Here is a 21843-nt window from a genome sequence, read left to right as displayed (position 1 = left end):
ACCAATTGAGCCAGTTTAGACTTTTGAGCTTTACTGGTAGTTCAACTGATAAGATGCTCAGCTTATATACAGGGTTGTGGTTTCCATCTCTAGTCAGGCCAGTAAACGTTCATCAAAACATATTCCCTAAGCTCCTCCACACAAACACAGTTCCTTAGCACAAGTGAGAACGTTAATCAACCCTAACCTTAAGCCAATCCTAACCTGTGATTTCACGTCTCCAGTAGCTTAACTAGTAGGATGCTTGCCTTGCACACATAAGGTTGCAGTTTGAAACCACAGATAAGGCTGTAAGAACTCAAGGGGTAGGGGGGTAGATAATAGGTTTTCAGCCCTAAGCTACATGTTTTAACATGTTTTTAAAGAAAGTAAAACATATTGTTTAATGGCAAATGTCTTTTGAGGGAAATATTATTTTTGGTTGCAAATTATTTAAAAAAATAAATAAATAGAAAATGCAGTATTTTTCCAAATCCCTTTTTTTTGCATTTCAATAATACAAATTCTCTCCAAATTGAAGCAGCATGATTAGTATGTCACATGAAACGGTACTATACAAGCCTTAAAAGCCAAGTGCACAAATCAAAAGGCTTCAATGGCTTTAATGCCCCTGTATGTTTGAGACATTTTCCTGAATTTCTAACCAACTTTTCCTTTGTTTCACCTAGGTCAATGGAGAAGAACAAGAAGAAAGGAAAAATCTTTTGAAGACGTTGTTTTATTCCTCTTAAACAGCTAAAACCTGTACACTTTCCTTATTTCTCTCACATATAAAACAGTCACCAGTATAACATGCATTAATTGCTTTCTTTGGTATTTCAAATGCTATGTTTAGGTTCTGTCTACATAGACACAAAAACACTTTTTTTCCATTTGTGTTTTTTGTTTGAGAACTTGTTTGTCAACTCATGTTCCGCTGTATATCCCCTGACTAAGAGGAGAAGCACAAGTTCCAGCCGGGTTCACACGAAACATGCATTTAGACACACGTGCTCAGTGTCAGTCATGTGTTCTTTGATGTACTAAGATTCCAATCCGATACATTCTTTGTCACTATATAGAACCTTTAGCTCTTTGGAAGCATGTTGAAAGAACACTTGGCATATGTACAAGGCTTAAAAAACGTATTAGACCACTGTTCAATAAAAAAGAGACAATCCAGCTTTATCACAAATTTGGTATTTAATCTTTAAACTAGTTCTCAAAAAAATAAGCAGTCTGAGCATGAATAAAAACATTTTCAATTCGGAATTCCTACTCTGCAATAGTTATTTAGCACCATTAAACTATGAATCGGCGTGGTGGTCTTATACATTTGTTAAGCACTAAGTTAACTTACTCAGGAGGCTGCTGAAGAAGTCTGGTTGGAAATGAGATGGTTTTAGCCAGAAACAAATTGATTGACCTTGTTAACTAATAGCTGAAGTGGTGTCATAAAAAAAAGAAAAACTATCAATCGAACGGATAGAAAACTGATGTTCTGAAGAAAAAAAACGCGTATTTGTTTTGTTTTTTTCTTCTCAATAGTGAACAGTGTACACCATTTAAATTACAGGCTGCGCAAGAGTAATGTTAACCAAAGAAGAATCTTAAGAAGACAGAGATTGAATTACTAAAGAGCTGCTTGGCACATTTGAGGATTTTGAGGTATTGTGTCCCTCAACTTTGTTGTTACATAGTTCTAACATGGCCAGCATTTAGGATCCCTCTACATAGTGTTTCTTCTTGTTGAAAGCAAAGTTTTATGCAAAGGCTTAATTCACATTTATGAAGTTTGCAAATAACTATGAAAACTAAGAAAGGTTTTATATTGTAATGTGACTGAAAATGATTGTCAAGGGCTTGAAACCAATTTTAGGAGCTTTATAACGGGGTTCGTACGGATGCTCGAAAGCCTTGAAAATTCTTGAATTTTAATGTCTTTTCAAGGAAAAGTGCTTGTATTTTGGGAGAGTTGCTATCACCGTACTTTCATGACTATAAGGCGCACCAGGTTATAACGCGCACCCCCCAAGAATATTTTTTTGTCCTATAATTTCCATACATAAGGCGCACTGGACTTTAAGGCGCTACAGTGGGAATGTCAACAGAACAGTCAAGATAGTTCAGTCAAACTCATTAACCACTTAACATTCCGACGGCTCGCAAAAAAGCAAACACGTGTCTCAGACACGTGCAGACACGGTGTCTGTACGATGTCACCAATCACTGAAATTCGTCATTCCACATATCGTTAGGAAGGGTAAACTCTTGGGATTGAAGAAATGACAACCATTTCTTAGTTTCTATTTTCGTTTTTGCTGGCGACTGTGTGGACAGCAAAGTAAAGAATTTCATTGTGCAGGGAAACGTGGTTCTTTACTATGCATATGACTCTCAACACTTTTAATTGGATTGAATTGAATTGAAAAATAGACTCATCACATAAACATCAAGATCAGTCTGAAACAAGACACTGGGAAAATGTAAAGCCGGGGTAGCTCACCAAAGTCGTCTTGCAGCCATCACATTCAATAATAATACGCAACCATGGTCCTCTTACATCCGTGAGTGCAGTAAATCCGACTGTGTAAAATATTTTCACACTCCAAAACACGCAATAATGCCAACAAATAAATAAAAATAAATCCGCCGAGAGGCATCTGCATTAATGGACGTTGCTTGTTGCTAGCTGTCTGTTTAGCCCCATAATTCCTGTTTACAAATACAGACTACAGTAGTAAAAAATGTTTTCTCCAGGCCGTAGAGCAACCAGACATGCAATTCACATCTTTTTTGGCCAATAGCAGGCTTTGTTTTGCCCCGCTTTAGCCTATGCAAGCCTGTAAATGCTAAAAAGGAGGCCCTTTACCTCCGAATAACTTATAGCCAATAGTGACCGATTCAAATGATGATTGACACATTGGTTAGGAAATGAAACACCGGTATATGCATCCCAGCATACACCGCGGACAACTTCGCTTACAAGGGAAAATCTAGTCGACGGCTGCTTGCCTTTGTTGCGAGACCTTGCAACTCTATTGATCCATATATAAGGCACACTGTTTTATAAGGCGCATGGTCAGCTTTTGAAAAAAATAAAGGCTTTTAGGTGCACCTTAATAGTTGTGAAAATACGGTAAATGCTTGAAACTGTTGCCATGTGTTTTTCAGCACGTCTGCTTAAAAATGAAGACGACACCGCTATCTGTTGGATTTTATTTGTCATTGCATTTATTTTTCCCTCGTGATTAACTGCAGCTAGCATTAGTTTGTATGGCATTGTCCTATGAAGCGTCATCGGCCCCTATGGGCGAACTGGCGCCTGCTACATCTAAACAGGACACTTTGAATGGGTATTAATGCAAGGATTACGCATCAGTCATGCACATTTATTATGGACCATGCAAACACCTAAGGTAGCATTTCCCAGTGGCAAATTGTGATGGAAATAACTTCCTGCAACTGAAAATATAAGCTACATATTTATCTAACACCTGTATGCGGAGAGATTTTTCTCAAAAACAAATAGTCGCAATTTACTCAAGATCTTAAAATCATAAGTCTTGATTAATTCACACGCAAGATTAGAAATCGCATATGTATATCGGATACAGTATTACTGTGGCTTTTCAAAATACATAAATCACACGAGATTTTTTTTTTTTCACGATACTGGGGAAATTGGAAATTTGCCATTGAAAATCCTTAAAAAGTGCTCGAGTTTTGCCATGAAAAAGATGTACGGACCCTGTTATAAACATGAGGTAAAATAACAGAACAGGAAAATCCCCCATAAGTATTCTTCCACCTTGTGTTGAAAAATATCAGAGAATTCCAAAAAGCGTTTTTAGATGTTTCTGTGATATGGAATTACTAAGCTTGCACATCATCAAAAAAGGCTTGCTTGCCAGATGAAATGTTCTATGTTCAGTCCACAGGGCAATAACTAACCTTTAATATTTCTTACCCAGAGATGTCAAGTTTTATTTTCTTATGATAGTGACTATAACGTGTAATGGAAATGGCTGCTCCCGTGTAGTTTTTTAAGTACCCCTTATATAAATCCCTCCCTATATTTTCCATACTGCATGGAGTGTTAAAACCAAATACTAAAGGGACAAACCCTACCTTACACCATAATTGCATGATGAATAACATATTATGTCGATATTTGAGGCTGTTCAGTTGCCTTTTGTTTGTTGTTTGCTTTATCAAAATTTTCATTCTAATGATAATGATTTGGTAGTCTGTGAATAACCAACTGTAATATGTTTGACTTATAATTGATTCATCCGCAAACCTTCTATTGTGATAGACTTTTCTGACTGAATGAATCAATTTATATTTATAACATAAAATATTTTGACAAATGTGGTAGGTGTTTCCGTTGATGCTTGACACATTTTGAATTGCTGGACTGTTTTATTTTTTAAATGTACTTTTTATGTTTTCTTCTTGCTTGTTTTATCAGATATCTGGTATGTCACTGTACATTGACAATATTAAAATGGACATAGTTTTACCTCCTACTTGTGCAAAGTATCCTTTTAGAACAAATGTTGCACTGAAAATATGCAAAAAGAAAACCGTTCATAGTACAGTGGCTTGCGAAACTATTTGGCCCCCTTGATTCTTGTGACTTTGCCACATTTCAGACTTCAAACAACAAGATATAAAGCTGTAATTTCTTGTGAAGCATCAACATTAAGTGGGGCACAATCATGAAGTGGAACACACTTTATTGGTTATTTTAAACTTTTTTAACAAATAAACAACGAAAAAGTGGGTGTGCAAAATTATTCAGACCCATTGAGTTATTATGTTGTAGCGCCACCTTTGGCTGCAATTACAGCTGCAAGTCGCTTGGGGTATGTCTCGATCAGTTGTCCAACTGATATTTTTGCCCATTACTCCTTGCAAAACAGCTCGAGCTCAGTGAGGTTGGATGGAAAGCGTTTGTGAACAGCAGTTTTCAGTTCTTTCCACAGATTCTCAATTGGATTGAAGTCTGGACTGAGTTGGCCATTATAACACATCAATGTTTTTTGGTGAACCATTCCTTTCTAGCTTTTGCTTTATGTTTCGGATGATTGTCTTGTTGGAAGACAAATCTCCGTGCCAGTCTCAGGTCTTTTGCAGACTCCATCAGGTTTTCTTCCAGAATGGTCCTGTATTTGGCTCCATCCATCCTCCCATTAATTTTAACCATCTTCCCTGTCCCTGCTGAAGAAAAGCAGGCCTAAACCATGATGCTGCCACCACCATGTTTGACTGTGGGGATGGTGTGTTGAGGGTGATGAGCTCTGCTGCTTTTACGCCAAACATAACGTCTCGCATTGTTGCCACAAAATTCGACTTTGGTCTCATCTGACCAGAGCACCTTCTTCCACATGTTTGGTGTGTCTCCCAAGTGGCTTGTGGCAAACTTTAAACGACATTTTCTATGGAGATCTTTAAGAAATGGCTTCCTTCTTGCCGCTCTTCCATGAAGGCCAGATTTGTGCAGTATATGACTGATTGTTGTCGTATGGACAGATTCTTCCACCTGAGCTGTAGACCTCTGCAGTTCATCCAGAGTGATCATGGGCCTCTTGGCTGCATCTCTGATCAGTTTTCTCCTTGTATGAGCTAAAAGTTTTGGGGGACAGCCCAATCTTGGGAGATTTGCAGTGGTCTGATACTCCTTCCGTTTCAATATTATTGCTTGCACAGTGCTCCTTGGGATATTTAAAGTTTGGGAAATCTTTTTGTAATCAAATCCAGCTTTGAACTTCTCCACAACAGTATCTCGGACCTGCCTGGTGTGTTCCTTGTACTTCATGATGCTCTCTGTGCTTTAAACAGACCTCTGAGACTATCACAGTGCAGGTGCATTTATACAGAGACTTGATTACACACAGGTGGATTCCATTTATCATCGTTAGTCATTTAGATCAACATTGAATCATTAGGAGATCCTCACTGAACTTCTGGACAGAGTTTGCTGCACTGAAAGTAAAGAAGCTGAATAATTTTGCACATCCACTTTTTCGTTTTTTATCTGTTAAAAAAGTTGAAAATATCCAATAAAGTGTGTTCCACTTCATAATTATGTCCCAATTATTGTTGATGCTTCACAGGAAATTACAGTTTTATATCTTGATGTTTGAAGTCTGAAATGTGGCAAAAGATCACAATATTCAAGGGGGGCAAATAGTTTCGCAAGCCACTGTATATAAAAAGTTTGACACTGTTAAGTCATCACTAAAAAAATGTACATTATTGTTTGGCATGAGGTGGGGTTGAACAAAAAATGCAGTGAAGATTCTTTTAAAGATAAATTTTTATACGGACCGATGTTTAGAATTGAATAAAATTGTCATTGCAATCAATATCAACGTGGTAAGACATTGTATGCAACAAGATTAGACATGGCACTCTTGGGTAAACCTTATTAAAGACTATTAAAGAGAAAAGACTGTGAAGATAAATAGGACAACATAATTAAGAAGTGCTTAGAGACTGGCGTAAGTTATAATGACGCAATGGGGCAAACAGAGCACAGAAATAACAGTAAAAGAGGGCTGAATTTTGGTCTTATTATTTGTATATTTTTTTTTGCAATACACCATGCCCAGAGAAAAAAATAAAATATACTGTACATAACCCAGAAATGTTGAAAGAAATCTTCGAGTTGTTGGAAGTAAAAAGATGAAATGGATATGGAGAGTCATGCAAGCATGCATTTTGTAACAAAATGTAGGTTAAACAAGACTGTATGAACAGAGACAATGAACAATGACAGGCGGATAAGAGAGAAAAACCTGCCCAACCTGAATGATTGACATTTTAGGCGCGACGGGTCCAAAATTTTGGATGGGCTTGGGCTTAAGGTCTTACTTTTAGGCTGAAAGTGGTGGACAAAACATTTGCCCGCTTGCAAAACGCTTGCTCGGTTCTGAGTTTTCTGACCTTTCGCTATTAAATCAACACAACAGTATTATTTCCTTTTTTATTGGCTGTTTGTGCAATTACTTTTGGTGGCTTACCGTCCTATCACCAGTCATAGTTTCTGAATGTCTCTTAAAAGCCAACTCGGAATCTGATTAGCTAAACCAACAGCTTTCTCAAAGACTGATATTTGTGTCTCGGGGCCCTAAAGCCCTAGTGTGTAATATTTGACCACTAGATGGCACTGTGTTGTCTGGAGTGAGCAAGGGTCAGTGCCACAGAGCAGTGGCAGTTGCTAATTCATATTTTTTTTTGCGTGGTATTCAAATCAATGATGTTGGGGGGGGTTTTTTACTCAACGAAGTTTTTTTTTACCACTAGGAGGCACTAAATATTACACAGTGTCCCCTTAAGTATTTCTCGTGAAGGTCTCAAGGTAAAAATCTGAGCCGTGCGACAACTAATGGCAGAAATGTGATTGGTTTTATGCTTAAATATGAAAGCACACTTCTTGAAGCAGCGCAACCAGGGAGGATACACATACATATATGCTTATATATATGTATCTGTCAGTTGTGGGCCATCAGGGCCTGAAAAGGCTTCTCTATTGGCCTAAAAATTTCTTAATTGGATGATAATTTTATTTTGTCCATCAATACATTTAAATAATTCCAAATTGTCTCTCCGCTTCCTTTCATTGCTTCTCCTTGGCGGCGCTGCTTCCAGATGTGTGCTCTCATATTAAAGCATTTAACCAAATACATATCACCAATTGTTGCCAGGCTCTAAAATCTACCCGTAAGCCTTCACAGTCAGCTCTGCAGGCCCTGAGGCACAAAATAAGTTACGATAAAGCTGTTGGTTAAGCCAATCAGATTTTGAGTGCAAAGTGAGAGCCTTCTGGTAGGCCTCAGGAAACATCAGCTACTGCAGCCGGTAATGCACCCTAAAATCCATCATTCTACTAAATTACAATAGCGTTTACTTTTTCACTCTGATTTTTTTCTTATATAATTCACAATACACTTAGCAACTCAGAATCTGTAAAACACACAACTTAATGTTAATTAAAACATTGACTGTTTAGTGCAACAGCAAATTTCAAGTCAAGTCATTTTTATTTGTATAGCCCTTAATCACAAAGAGTCTCAAAGGGCTGCACAGGTTATTGCACAGACTATTATTACAGACTATTATTACACCATCCCCTAATCTGAAACCAACATGAGGGCAAGGAAAAACTCAAAAACCTCAACATGAGGAAAATGAAGAAACCTTGAGAAGGGACATGTGGTAATCCCCCTTTCAGTATGACCAGGTTGCAATTACAAATAATACAGAGATATTGTCAACAAAAAATATAGGTTATTCATATGCTATAGAGTAGAAGTGTGTTTTAAGCTTAGATTAAGGCTGAGTCCCATTCTTCGCACTTTCACTCGCTATGTGCCCTAGTCACTCGGTTTGCGCGTTCACGTGAAAATGGGGTGTGTCCCGATACTCTCAAGACCGAGGCAGAAGTGCCCTCAAACCATGTCGTAACCACTTCAAGACCGAGGGGGCTCCCTACCTCACTTGGCGGCGAAGTGACTACCCAGAAGTCTTTGCGAATTCTCAATATCAACAAACATGCCCGGAAAGGAACCGCACAAATGTAAGTAGTTTTCCACAACCACGCATGTATTTGCAACAAAATGTATTGAGATATCTTAGTTAGACGTAAATGCAATAGAAAATCGTATTTTCGCGTTAAAACATGAACATTGCAAAATCGCTACTTTACGAAGTGCACAAATCTACCAAGGGAGCTGCCAAAAAATAATCTTCACGCTACAAACTCTAAAGTAGGATAACTGTGCAGAAAATCACGGTTCAGCCCATCCCTGTTTGTATCTTAAACGAGTCGTGCTTTTACATTATTATCTACATGGCCAGTCGCTAAAGGAGCATAGTCAGAATAACGTTCTGGACATACGCGCTTGTTTACTGCACACAATTTCGGGTGTCGTGTTTTATTTACAATATAATTATTTCATGTGAGATCAGAATGCATTAGTTTTCATCATGCATTATGAGCAATGTTTCCGAATTTCACGTGGAAATACAGTTGAAACAAACTACTATCACATAGTCCACTGCCTTCTCTGTAAACACATATTAAGTAAACTAATTACCTTCTCAAAATGTTGTCCAAATGTGGAGTCAATTCTAAAGCATATGTGATGCTGGCCAATAGAAGGCTCTTACAGCCATAAGAATAACATGTCAATTTTGTGTATCTATTCACTATCAAATAATTATCCAGAACACATCCTATAATTTCTCACATCAACATGTTGAGCATCCTATACACAGTTGTTTTTGTGCAATACACAAGCATTAAGTAATTCTTGTTTTTTCCACCCAACCTAAAGGCCAATGTAGAACGTCCCGTGGAAGAGCTGGCCACCATCACAGCTACCACGCCATCCACACCGACGGGCACGTCGTTGGCATCTTCTAATCCGGCGCCAAACCCCAAATCACCCAGAAATAAAGGAAGCACGATACACTCCTTGACTTTTTGAAAGCGGAGTCTGCCGGAGTGAGGAAAATGCTCGAGGAAACTGTGGCCAAAACTGAGCGGTTCCCGTCCTTTTTGGAAGCTCGTGGACAAATTTCCAGAACAGTGACATCCCTGCAATGTTTCCCTTTGTTTTATAAAAGGAAAATATTTTATTTTATTAAGAACTCAATGAAGTTCCAGTTTGTGTTTTCCAGCTTTATGGAAGTATTGGTATATTTTTGTTACAATTTGTGACATATTATTTATTTACTATTATGTATTTCGGCCCAATGTGATTTTGTTTTTCTGAAAGTAAACTATTATTTAAACTGGAGTGATTTGTAGTTGTTTTCTGTCCAACAGTCACATAGTTCACACACAGTATCTCACATCATTACGAAATAAACCACCAAGGTGTTACTCAAAATAAAGATGTTTATTGAATAGTAATGCAGAAAAGCACGGAATGCAAATGTGGGTCTGACTTCCAAAGCCTAAAACATGGCTTTTGGGCAATTTATTCCATATTAACTGTGGACAATTCTGTGTATTGTGGACCTGGGAACCCTGAAGACCCGTGACACCACACGGTAGGACAGACCGTGGGCCAGCCAGTATAGGCCCTCCAGCCATGGCCCTGTTCCCTCTTTAGCAGCTCCTGCAGGGCCCACATGACCTTCTTGCTCAACCTTAAGTCCTGAATGAGTTTTGACTTCACATCGAACCATAAGCACAGGATGGGAACATTCCTGTCCAACCTGTCCACGCTTATGGGACAGCCACTCTGGAACACAATAGATAACAAACAATTTAGACATAAATGTGGGCATAGATGATGTAAGCATCATGAAAAAATGTTGAAATGAGCTTTTTTATATCCAATGACAACTCTTTTGAATTAAATTCCTTATGAACTAAGGTTTTTGGGTCGTACAGGGAAGTTTGGTGACGATATTATGTCAGCTTAAGGGTCAGGTGGACTGTTCTTGTTTGTTTACTTTTCATCATGTCACACACTAAAGACCCCTACTATATGTCATAAAATGGCATTAAGATACTAAGTAGATTGCCATTTATGTCTACACAAACATAAGGTATTATGTGAACGTGCATTGTATGCTAACTTTTACTGTATTTGACCGAACGGGTCATTTTTTTTAATGAGTGTACGTACCTTGTAAAGATGAATCAGCACTACATAGCGCCGAAGCTGTCTTCAGTATAGCACATTTCTCCTCCGTTGATTGGAGACACGGAAAAGATGATGAGCTTTCAGGCAATCGGTAATAACACAGCTGTAGCGGGCATTTTTAACGTTGCACGAACTCTCCAACTGACACACCACAGGTTGAGACTCGAGTTGTTTACATGTGACGTAGACCAATATGTCACTGAGGTCTACAGCCAATTAATATTACCGCCATCTCCTGGACAGGGGTGGAACCTTGCAAGTCTTGTCCAAACCTTTTCCGCTTTGCACTTCACTCGCGGAGGGCACTCCTCTTCGAGGGACCTCACTGGAGGGTCCTCAGGGCCGAGTGAGAGAAATGGGATTGGGCCTTAAACATTTCCACGGAGAATACAAGAATAAACTTTACATTTGTTATGTGGAACACATTCACCCGGAAAAACACTGAAAATATAAATGTATAAATTTACAGGCATACAAAAAAGATTAAATACATAAGTCAAGTCAAGTCAAGTCATTTTTATTTGTATAGCCCTTAATCACAAAGAGTCTCAAAGGGCTGGACAGGTTAATGCACAGACTATTATTACAGACTATTACTACACCATCCCCTAATCTGAAACCAACATGAGGGCAAGGAAAAACTCAAAACAATGTTAACCTTTTTTATAGTCAACAAATTTCAAGTCGACGATAAACAGGGTTGGGAAGGGTTACTTTAACTTGATTACTTTCAATTACTTTTGGATTACTCCAATACCAAATATCCTAATAAAAGACAAAAGAAACTAAATATTAATGAAATTATGACTCACAACACGTGGTAAGCTTTCTCTCCTGGCTTTGATCTCTTGATAAACTACCGGTAACATAAAATGCGACAGAAACAAAATGAAAATAAATCCAAACCGCTTGCCAACATCATTTTTGCCGTTCCATGTATTCCGTTACTCCCCAAGCCTGCACAAAATTTAGTAATTTTATTCATATTTATTTCTTTTGTCTTTTATTAGCATATTTGGTAGTGGAGTAGTCCAAAAGTAATCAAGTTAAAGTAACCCTACCCAACCCTGACGATAAAGAATCTCTGGAAAAAACACATGCATTTGAAGTATCACAACAGGGGGGAAAAGCGGTTCTTGTTTGGTGGCTCATAGAGCCGGTAGGTTCACGAATGACACATCACTAAAGGCGATCATTGAAGGCCTAGGTGTGAAATACAGAGCTACTGCTGTACGTACATACACACGTAAGATATGATGGGTGGTTGGTTGGATCACTTAACCACCATTTCCTGTGGTGTGGCTTGGGCAAGTACAGCCTGGTGGCGCATTATGTATATGTATTAAATACAGTGTGTGTGTGACGTCATCTAAAAATACAAGCCATGTCTCGTTTGACTCTTATTTTTCTTCTCCTTTAGCGTCCCTAAAACAAACGGCGATAACAATTTATGATTTGTTGTTTTTCTCTCTGTAGTGTTACCCTGTCTAACATAAAATGAGTGATTCCGCTGTAAACCAATAGCATTAGTGTTACTGCCTGAGTGACAAACCAAACCTCTTGTATTCTGCTCGTGGGGGAAGGGATCCATGCTATTGACTGGACGTGAAGCTACGCCATCTTGAAAAGTCTCCTCCATTGCCAACTGTTTCACGATGGTCACAACAAGCCCGTTTTAAATGTTTATTTCCCTCCAACCCCCTTTACACTTATTTTTGGCACAGATTGTTGCTTTTGGACTAGTGCCATAAAAACTGGAGACTCGTCGCTCTCAAATGTGTCGGTAGGTACACTGGCGACAGGATCGTGCAGTGATTCAAGAACCGGCAATGCTTGCATCAACGATATGGTAATAAACAAGCGATGTTCGTGACGTTTTGGGGCAAAAAAGAAGGTTAACTTGCTGGGTAAGGCTGCTTTAGATAATGTTCAATTTGTGTTGAGTATTATCCTTGCTGCTAATTTTACTTTCGTGTTTTTAGGTATGAAAAATGCATGCTTGTTGCAATATAAAATAATATTTTTACTGCACAAGCATCAATAAACTTGCGCGGTGATTCAGGGTAAGATGGTCATTTTGGACTGGGTCCGAAGTGAGCTTTTGCTTCTCTACAAAATCCTACTGTACATCTTGACATTCATTGACGACTGAATCTGTTGGCCGTATTTTTTATTCTTTTATACTTTAAATGAGCGTCGTTGACCTCTACGTCATTCTAATAAATGGCATAGCGAATGTTTAAACCTGTACTTAATTCCTACTTAATGCTCACAGCATACCTGTCAACCTCAGCCAATTGCTCCCCCGATTAAAGGGACAGTATACAATATTTAGTGCTTATAGCAGGTGTGGCGAACAAGTTTGACACTAAGAGCCGAAATTTTTAACAGAGTCAAAGAGCCACACCACGCACTGATCTGCCTTGACAGACAGACACACACAAACACACATCCATCGATTCATCCATTATCTGTACCACTTTTCCTCAGTAGGGTCACGAGGGCACTGGAGCTCATCCCAGCTATCTTCGGGCAGTGGGCAAGGGACACCCTGAACTGGTTGCCAGCCAGTCGCAGGGCACACAGGGACAGACAATTTGCTCGCTCATTCACACCCAGGGACAATTTGGACCGGCCAATTAACCTGTCATGCATGTTTATGGAATGTGGGAGGAAACCGGAGTTCCCGGAGGAAACTCACGCAAGCACGGGGAGAACATGGAAACTCCACACTGGAGGTTTGATCTCATGACCTCAGAACTGTGCCGCACACGCGCTAACCACTGCGCACCAAACACACACAATTAAAAACATTATTTCCCCTTAACACACTCCTCTCCTTACAATACAGCAAGTATTGTTCTTGTGGTGATTTCAAGGAAAGTGTCCACCCTCAATACACACACAAAAAAAAACTTAAACATGAAACAAGGCAAAGAGCCACAGTATATATAAAATATGATGAGGCAAAGAGCATTCTTATTGGCCAAGAGCAGCATGCGGCTCTAGAGCCACATGTTCGCCACCCCTGTCTTATAGGTAGAGGTAATATCGGGCTTAAAAAATTCAGCCCGACCCGTGTCGCGGGTATACAAACCCAAACCCGCCCAAACCTTACGGATTAACTTGATTGGATAAATGAGCCCTAAATAAGCCAGAAGTTTTAATTTCCCGCCAAAGTAAACGCGAAGTGTTACCCCGACCATGCATACTACAGTGCCAAACTTTGCGTTTCGGCTTAACTACGCAGATTTCAGTTTACTTGGGGCCGTGTCCCTCAAATCAAGTATGCACTGCGAGCGCAGCACCAAAATGAACGAACAAATGTTCAGCTTAACAACATGGCACAGAAAAGAAAATCAAAATCTGCAAAATACAAGGTGTAAATAGTGAAAGATTTGCCCAAAAAGCAGAAATAACGTTTGTAAAGCTTGTAAGCTATTAACAAGAAGCAGAAATGATGTTTGACGTGAAGGAGGAGGAAGGAGGACGCCACGCGCTCTTTTACCCCAACCCTGAGGAGGAAAATTTTTTCGGATTAAGTGATTTTGAGTTAAACTGATAGTTTGGTAAGCATTTTCTTTATCTTAATACTTGAGTGAAAGTAAGTGTATGCTGTTTAGATACTCCATGAAGGGAAAAAATGAAAATGAAAAACGGCAAGAGAGAGAGGAAGAGAAGCCTGACCAGCTTCACTAAGTAATTGCCATTTTAAGCCCGAACCTGGCCAGAATGTTTGGTTCGGATTCGGATCTTACCTCTACTCCGAGTGGTACAAAATCTTTCATTCAGTAAAATAAAACAAAATATTGATTTAAATACTAGGCAAAAATACATGAACTATCATACCAATAGGTCGAAAAATGTGTATTTATTTTACATAGTGGAATCCCTACCTATGTTTGGGCCATATGTGTTTGACATCTTGCTTATGGCTGTGGCACTGGTTTTCAGTCGCATTAGATAACAGTGCCATCTAGTGGTCGAATATTACACACTTGGGCTTTAATGATTGCAATACTCCTCGTTAAGCGGTGAAAAACCTTACAAACACAATGCAGCACCTATTTACTCACAGCAAGGGAGATTACGTAGAATAAAAACAAAGATAATGTGTGTACACGTTTATTTTGTTAGTGATATAAACTACACAATTATGTCAGCATTCTTCTTATAACTGTTTGACCCACTCGCAGTAAATTGAGTGTCGCGATGTGAGGGAAAAATAAATGCTTGTTCGAGGATAACATTTTCTAGTGTTCCTCGACAATTTTAACGATGCATGATGACGTTGTCGTCTGCTACCAGTGATCAAGCCGATCTGGATTACATCCGTCTAACAAAATAATTTAATGCCATAACCTATAAATACATTTTCAGAAGTAATGTCCCTGAGTGCCAGAGTGTAAAAATCTTTTTTTTTTACATTCAAAGACTAAGGTATCCCCCAATTTTTGGTTCGTATCACTTAGTTCTATTGCTGTTTTTTAAGTTAATTTGGGTGGGTCAAAAACAACCCTAACACCGTAGATGTTATTATAGTAATAATAATTTAAAAAAATAAACAAAAAAAATGCACGTAAGTCATAATACCGCTTAGTAATAGCAGTGTCTGAAATTCATGACAAAAAGTTACCTGACACCAGGGCAGACAACTCTGAAAAGTTACCTGTCAGCCATAAAGTCGCCTGCCCCATTTTTCACAACTTGAAACACAATAAGACTAATCGCAAAAAAAAAAACATTGTTGCAAAGTATTAAGAATTGATAATCAGAATAAATAACTGAACAACACTTTAAAATTAAGTTTATTATAAATCTAATTATAACATTCATTGCATGTATATGACATTGCTATTTTCCATTTGCCATCAGTATGTACCTGTATTGGCTCATCTTCATTCATGCAAGGTTTGCGTTGCGTCGTCTGCTACAAGCCACTTGACCTCCTCTTTCCACGATGCTTTTAATGTACGTTTACGTTTTGTAGCGTCATTGATTTTCTTAGCTTCTTTTGAATGTTTCTTCTGCGGCTCAGGTTTTGGCTTGATTCCTAACCACTTATCTATTTTTCTTGTGTTCTCTGTGCGTCCACTTTGGTAAATGATAATCAAATGCACGACTTTATAACGCTCAGGAAAGTCCGGAAGCACGAAGTTATTCAACGCAGGCTTCTGATTGGCTGCCGAGTATTCAAATTGCAAAACGAACCGAAATTTCAAACCGAACGAAGATTTCGAAATCGAAATAAAGCAAACGTTCGATTTAAAAAAAATCTTTTGCTTTTTTTTTTTCCTCGCTTGAAAAGGTTGTCGGCCACCCGGGCAGAGACCTTGTGTAAGTTGTACGCCCGACGTAAAAGATGCATGCCCCGGGCGTCCGCGAAGATGTTATTTCAGACACTGGTAATAGCCAGATTACAAAAAAGACATTTATATAATTCTTTTGAGGACATTTGACCATTAAAAAAAAAAAAAATCCAATTTGATGGATATGCCCACACCAAAAGTATAAAAAACTATATTTTCTTTGATAAGGAAGCCCAACAATGTAACCAAGAGATGAGATAAAAATTGAAGGACGATGTTGTTTAGTTTTATTTTACAGCTGATACAAAAAAACGGGTCTCCGCCGACCTGCTAACATGGAGCGTCTCACCGAAAATCTACCGCAAGAGAGTTACATCAGGGCCGCTATTTAAATTGATCGCAATCTTCTCGTCGTTGCTTAGGTAGTACTGGGTGATCAGGAAATCGTGCATTCATTGCTTTGTATTTATTATATATGGTAGGAAAAAACATTGGGGTGTGTGTTGTTTTTTGACACATTGTCATTTGCTGTTTGCAGGTGGTTTACTACTGGATGTGCACCGCTGTTGTCATTTCCATTTTACTGACTAACTTGGAAGTGCTGAATATCCTGGAATGGGTGACAAATATCACACCCCAGAACTACCTTTTTATTAACCTAAGCTACGGTGTGTGGACTACCAAGTAATAGGTAGGTGGATTATGGCGTGTGCTGTGAAGACTTTCTCCAGTGGGCTGTAGTAGATTGCCAAATGAGATTGCCTAATTTAATCTTAGCAAAAAAAAAAGCATGCCATTGTCAGTATTTTTTTCTTTCTTCCAGTGGTCCTTATAAATAAAGCAAAATTATCACCTAAACAGTTACCTTGAAAAACGCAGGAAACAAAAATTAAAATATTTATAAATCTATAGAAAGATAAAAGTACAAAGTAATTATAACTTTTTAATACTCAAAAAAATAAAGTGTACAGTACTGAATCCCTGACAAAAAAAAAGCATTCTGACCAATCAAAGAGAAAAATAGCCTTTCGAAGGCAACCAGCTCTTGTTTACTGGGTAGCCGGTTCCTGTCATCCACTTCCAAGAGCTGGCTCATAGAGCCGGTTTGTTCACGAACGGCACAATTCTGTTGACAACACTGTCAAACGTAGGTCTCACATTTTTTTGCGACAGCCCTCATTGCCTTTTTTTGGCGCAGTAGTAAATACTGTATAACTATGTTAGTCGCTATTTTGACTGGTAACATGATCCGAAAATACGTGACGTAAACATCTTGGGGAAAGAGGAAAACCGCGCTGCTGAAAACAGGGTCAGGTGTGCAGGGGCATGTTGCCTTTGGCATTCTGCAGCCAAAGGCATCGATGCCAATTTATTCACGCGGTTGGCACTAGGTGTGCGCAGGCTATAAGATTGCCCTGCAAAAAACAATCAAGTAAAAGTCTTGCACATAATTATTTTGATTCTTATTAAAATATTATTATTTATAGGTTTGCAGTCCAAGGGAAAGAGATACCTTTTTGTTTTTTTACACGACAATAATAACGCTTAATAAGGTCCATCTCAAACGACATTTTTTGTTAAGCGGGATTTGGACGTACCCTGCAAAGACAATGAGCAGAGATTAAAATAAAGGTGTTTATGCTAATTTTCTTCTGAATATCTTAAAGCAGCCAGAATCATCCAAATTCAATATGCATTGTTTCCAATTCCGATTGAAAAAAAAGAAATCATTCAGGGATCAGAATTTTCCGCGGATCCGCGGATTTCCGCTAAATTCGATGAGAAAATATTTTGGGGGGGTGAGGTATGATACGTGACTGTTTCATCACCCCAAGTTAGCATTTAGACCATTGGTCGATAGGTTCGCTGATAACCAATCAGCGGAGCTTTTGTTCAGAGCATTGGCTTTCTCAAACATGGCGCTCCTTCCGGTCTTTTCAAACGGTGAAATGAGTGTTTGAAAAAGTAAATATGAAAATACTAAGAAAAGAAGACGAGGCTTTTGTCTCCGAGATTGATAAAGGAATCAAGAATAAATTTAAGTGGTCATGGCTGGAGAAGACTGTCACAGTAAACGTTAAAATCGGCGCAAAGATCGAGGAAGTTACAGAAACTTTGAGCCAGTTCGTCGCAAAGTGTGATGTTCCAGGGAAAGCAAAGTGTCTATATTGTGTCGATCTGATCAATTATGGTACGCGAGGTTGTGTGGCACTGATCGATCATGCTAAAATGAACAAGCACAAAGCAAAAATAGCTTGCCGGCGATCAAATTATGCACTCGGATCCGCATTTAAAATCGGCAGCCACCGGTTCAACATTATTGGCCGTTTCAAATCCTTCCACTTCAAATACTAGCAGCAGTCAACCACTGGTTCCCCTGTGTGACAGAAAATCCCAATCTGAGGTATTTATAAATCTATTTATGAAATGATTTTATCTTTTGTGTTTATACAATATTTAGAACAGGATAAACAAAATTTAAAATTTGTTATAAACATGATTAAAATAGATTATTTTGTATCATCATGTTCAATATTACGAATGCTTTTAATGTCAATATATTATTATTTTTTAAATTTATATATATATATATATATATATATATATATATAATACATGGTTTCTGTTTTGTTGGATTTAATTCATTCTAGTGCAATTTTCACATAGCAAATAAGATAAATGCTGTTGACTTCAGGGGGACTTCGCCCCCCTGAGCCCCCCACCGGGCTCCGCCCTGGACCCTGGCTATTTCAGCTGAAAATGAAAATCTCCATTCTGATCCCTGAATCATTACATACAACAGAATGTCTAATTTTTCCTGACAGTGGATTGGATTGAGAATCTGGCGATATGATAACCTTGGACAAAATATCAGGGTGTCACTGTAAAATAATATTCAAATTAGAGACAGAAATTGCATCACATGCAACTGCAGTTTTCCCCAAATTGCCCCTATGTCCTGGTCCGAAGCCTACGATCTGAGAGTGCCGGTCTTCTGGTGATCCCAAGGGCAAAGAAGTGTTCTGCTGGTTCGAGAGCGTTCTCCATCCGGGCACCGGTGCTGTGGAATGCTCTTCCCCCTGAGATCCGATCTGCAACTTCAGTGGAAATGTTTAAATCTAAGCTTAAAACTTACTTCTACTCCATAGCATATGAATAACCTACTCTTCTCGTCGGCTGAAAAATAGTCTGTGTAATATAGTGTAATAATCTGTGAAGCCCTTTGAGACTCTTCGTGATTTAGGGCTATACAAAAAAAATGACTTGACTTGACTTGAACACATTTTACTTTTTTAACAACACAATACTTTGATGGGCTCATTTAGGTATTTAAACTACTGGAACAGCATAAATTAATAAAAAGCTCAGTGAATCGTCTTTTGCTGTTACTACTTCTCTTTTTTCTCCTTTTTTGTTTTTGTTTTTCTTTCCTATTTTTCAATGTATTTCTCTGTTTTCTCTGCCTATGTGCATTCTTGGAGAAAGTTTAAAATAGAAATAATTTACATTTGAATAAGCCCTTTAATGCAATAGCACAAGCTGTTAGAAGTCGCTTTCTTGCACCAAAAAAGAAAACACTAATAATTAGATGGTCAAAACTGGTGACAAGACAGTACTGGTGACAAGACTGACCTTATGCTTTATTGTTTTCAGACAATATTGTTCATTTCTCGGATGTGAACAAAATTGTATTGGGATCTCCTAATGTCAAGTCAAAATGTCATCACAGTTGTGTAGTAGCTCACCTATTAACTGAAAATGCTTTGACTCTTTGTGTGGGGTAAAAATGTAGGAGCATAAACTACTTTGGTTACATTTTTGGTGTTTGAATGCTCGAATGAAAAATGGTACGTTCCCATTTGTGCCTCTTTTGTAGGATAATCATGTTTTGGAAATTCGACCTCCACGCCACATCCCATATTGACACTCTTCTCGAGAGGGAAGATGTAAAACTAACAGATGTAATGGATGAGGAGGATGTTCTGCAGGAGTGCAAAGCCCAAAACCACAAACTAGTTGATTTTCTCCTGAGACCAGAGTGCATTGAAGACCTCGTCACATTCATTACGCAGGAACCGTCTGCTGATGTAGAAGAAAATCTTAAATACAAGTAAGATTATATTGTTTAAACTATGTCTCTTGGAGATGATCTATTAAATTGTTAATTTAGTTGCATTGTATTGTCTTTTTCAGTTTTTTTTTTCTTTAAGGGGATGGGGCATATTTTTTAACATGCTTCTACATAATGTAATATTGTTTCAGTCAGAGTTTACTATCAAAGTGTATAATATTACTGCCAGTGTTGTTGTGTTTTCTTTACACAGGTATCCCAACATATCGTGTGAGCTGCTTACGTCAGATGTGAGCCAAATTAACGACAGATTAGTGGAAGACGAAAATCTACTCCTAAAACTGTATAGTTTTCTCCAGAACGAGCCACCGCTCAATCCACTTTTGGCCAGTTTCTTCTCTAAGGTCATGTCAATTCTAATAGGGCGCAAAGCTGAACATGTGAGCATATGGGAAATTCTCGGGATGGGTGAAGGGGGTGAACTTCGCTGCACATCAGAGTAATTTGTTCAATTTGTCGTTTCAGATAGTTGAGTTTCTCCAGAAGAGGGAAGACTTTGTAGATCTGATGATCAAACACATCGGGACATCTGCTATCATGGACCTGCTTCTCAGAATGCTCACCTGCATCGAACCACAACTGTTGCGACAGGAAGTCCTCACTGTGAGTACTGCGTTCATTCGAGTATATAACGCGCACCCATAAATTTTGATTAAGAATTGGTACAAAATTTTCTCGACTCATTGGAAGTGACAAACGTGGAATACGTGCTGTCGTGATAAAAAGCATTTATTGAGAACCTAAACTATGAACACTATTCAAATATAAAATGTACAATATTTAAGTCTTTTAAAGTGATTCATTATTCAGGTACACCAAATATCCCGTTCTTTGTTAGTTCATTTATAATCAGTGTCCCAATTGGCAGAAAAATCATTTTCCTCAATTTCTTCACTTTTTTTGTCTTTCTTGTACTGCTTTTTTTGGTTTTATTCATAGTTTTCAGGGCGACTTTCTGTTGTCTCTAACATTTGTATCTGGTACAATGAATTTTCAGCTACCTGCTCGAATTTCATGAATTTGTGTACGACCAACAGCTTTGAGATTAAAAGAAGCTTTACCTTGGTGTTAAAAACGTTTGACCACCTGTTTTTTTGGGGGGCGTTTTAGTTCTTGAGGTGCAAGAAAGCGACTTATTATAGCTTGTGCTAGTACAGGGACGTTTGTCTCCATGGCTTCTTTGAAGTTATGTTCTTTCTATTTTAAACTTTTCACTTTCTCTTACAATGTACGGTAGAAGAAATGGGGCAAGAAAGAAAGAAAGAAATTGAAAAAAAATGTAAAAGAGCGAAAAGTATTGAAATGTAGACGAATAAAGAAGGAAATCAAAAGAATAATGGTAAAGAACCATATCTGAGGCTTTTTTTTTTCGGGAAATAATTCTGTTACAGCTGTTTAAATACCTAAATTAGCCCATTCATGCATTCTTTTGGGGATTTATTCATATTTTTCAGGATGTTCTGTTTTCTCCATTCTCTAACATTCGTCTCTGGTACAATTATTTTCGGCTAGCTGCATGGTTTCCATGAATTTCCGTAAGATCCACAGCTTGAGCTTGAAAGAGGGGTCCTATGTCCTATGCAGAACATTTCCTCTTCATACCCTGAGTTTCTGTCTAAAGGGTACCAATATATAAACTTTATGTCTCTCGATATTAGTAATTGCATGAAAAAACAATGCCTTTATGTTGGGTGCATCGTTAAGGGTGTCTTTAAAATGTTAAACATTATATAATTTCTCTATTAAGTAGGTG

General features: G+C 38.3%; 2 protein-coding genes and 1 long non-coding RNA gene across 9 annotated transcripts in view; 2 read left to right on the top strand and 1 right to left on the bottom strand.

Annotated features, from left to right (window-relative positions):
- The window catches only part of LOC148362288 (septin-7-like), a 39928-nt gene extending 35417 nt beyond the window's left edge, over positions 1–4511 (top strand). For both annotated transcript variants that reach the window (XM_088339695.1, XM_088339694.1), the window contains exon 13: positions 669–4511. In XM_088339695.1, coding sequence (XP_088195821.1) covers positions 669–708 — 40 coding nt within the window. In that variant the 3' untranslated portion in view covers positions 709–4511. The remainder of the gene's footprint in view (positions 1–668) is intronic.
- A 5363-nt stretch (positions 4512–9874) lies between these two features.
- On the bottom strand, positions 9875–11016 carry LOC148362287 (uncharacterized). The gene is made up of 2 exons (XR_015850809.1): positions 10632–11016; positions 9875–10241 (listed from the first exon to the last, which is right to left on the bottom strand). It is a non-coding gene; the product is annotated as an uncharacterized LOC148362287 (long non-coding RNA).
- Positions 11017–12022: 1006 nt separating this feature from the next.
- Positions 12023–21843, top strand: part of ppp6r3 (protein phosphatase 6, regulatory subunit 3) — a 47899-nt gene continuing 38078 nt past the window's right edge. For 2 of the 6 annotated variants that reach the window (XM_088339692.1, XM_088339686.1), the window contains exons 1-5: positions 12023–12556; positions 16497–16649; positions 19836–20069; positions 20284–20470; positions 20556–20693. In XM_088339692.1, the coding sequence (XP_088195818.1) occupies positions 19843–20069; positions 20284–20470; positions 20556–20693 (552 nt within the window). In that variant the 5' untranslated portion in view covers positions 12023–12556; positions 16497–16649; positions 19836–19842. Of the gene's footprint in view, positions 12557–15463; positions 15621–16496; positions 16650–19835; positions 20070–20283; positions 20471–20555; positions 20694–21843 lie in introns of those variants that run through there. The other 4 variants (XM_088339687.1, XM_088339688.1, XM_088339691.1 and 1 more) reach the window with 4 other exon arrangements.

This window comes from Urocampus carinirostris, chromosome 7 (genome assembly GCF_059441175.1).
Source record: "Urocampus carinirostris isolate Australia breed hairy pipefish chromosome 7, RoL_Ucar_1.0, whole genome shotgun sequence".
Taxonomy (NCBI): domain Eukaryota; kingdom Metazoa; phylum Chordata; class Actinopteri; order Syngnathiformes; family Syngnathidae; genus Urocampus; species Urocampus carinirostris.
This window is presented reverse-complemented; position numbering and strand designations above follow the sequence as displayed.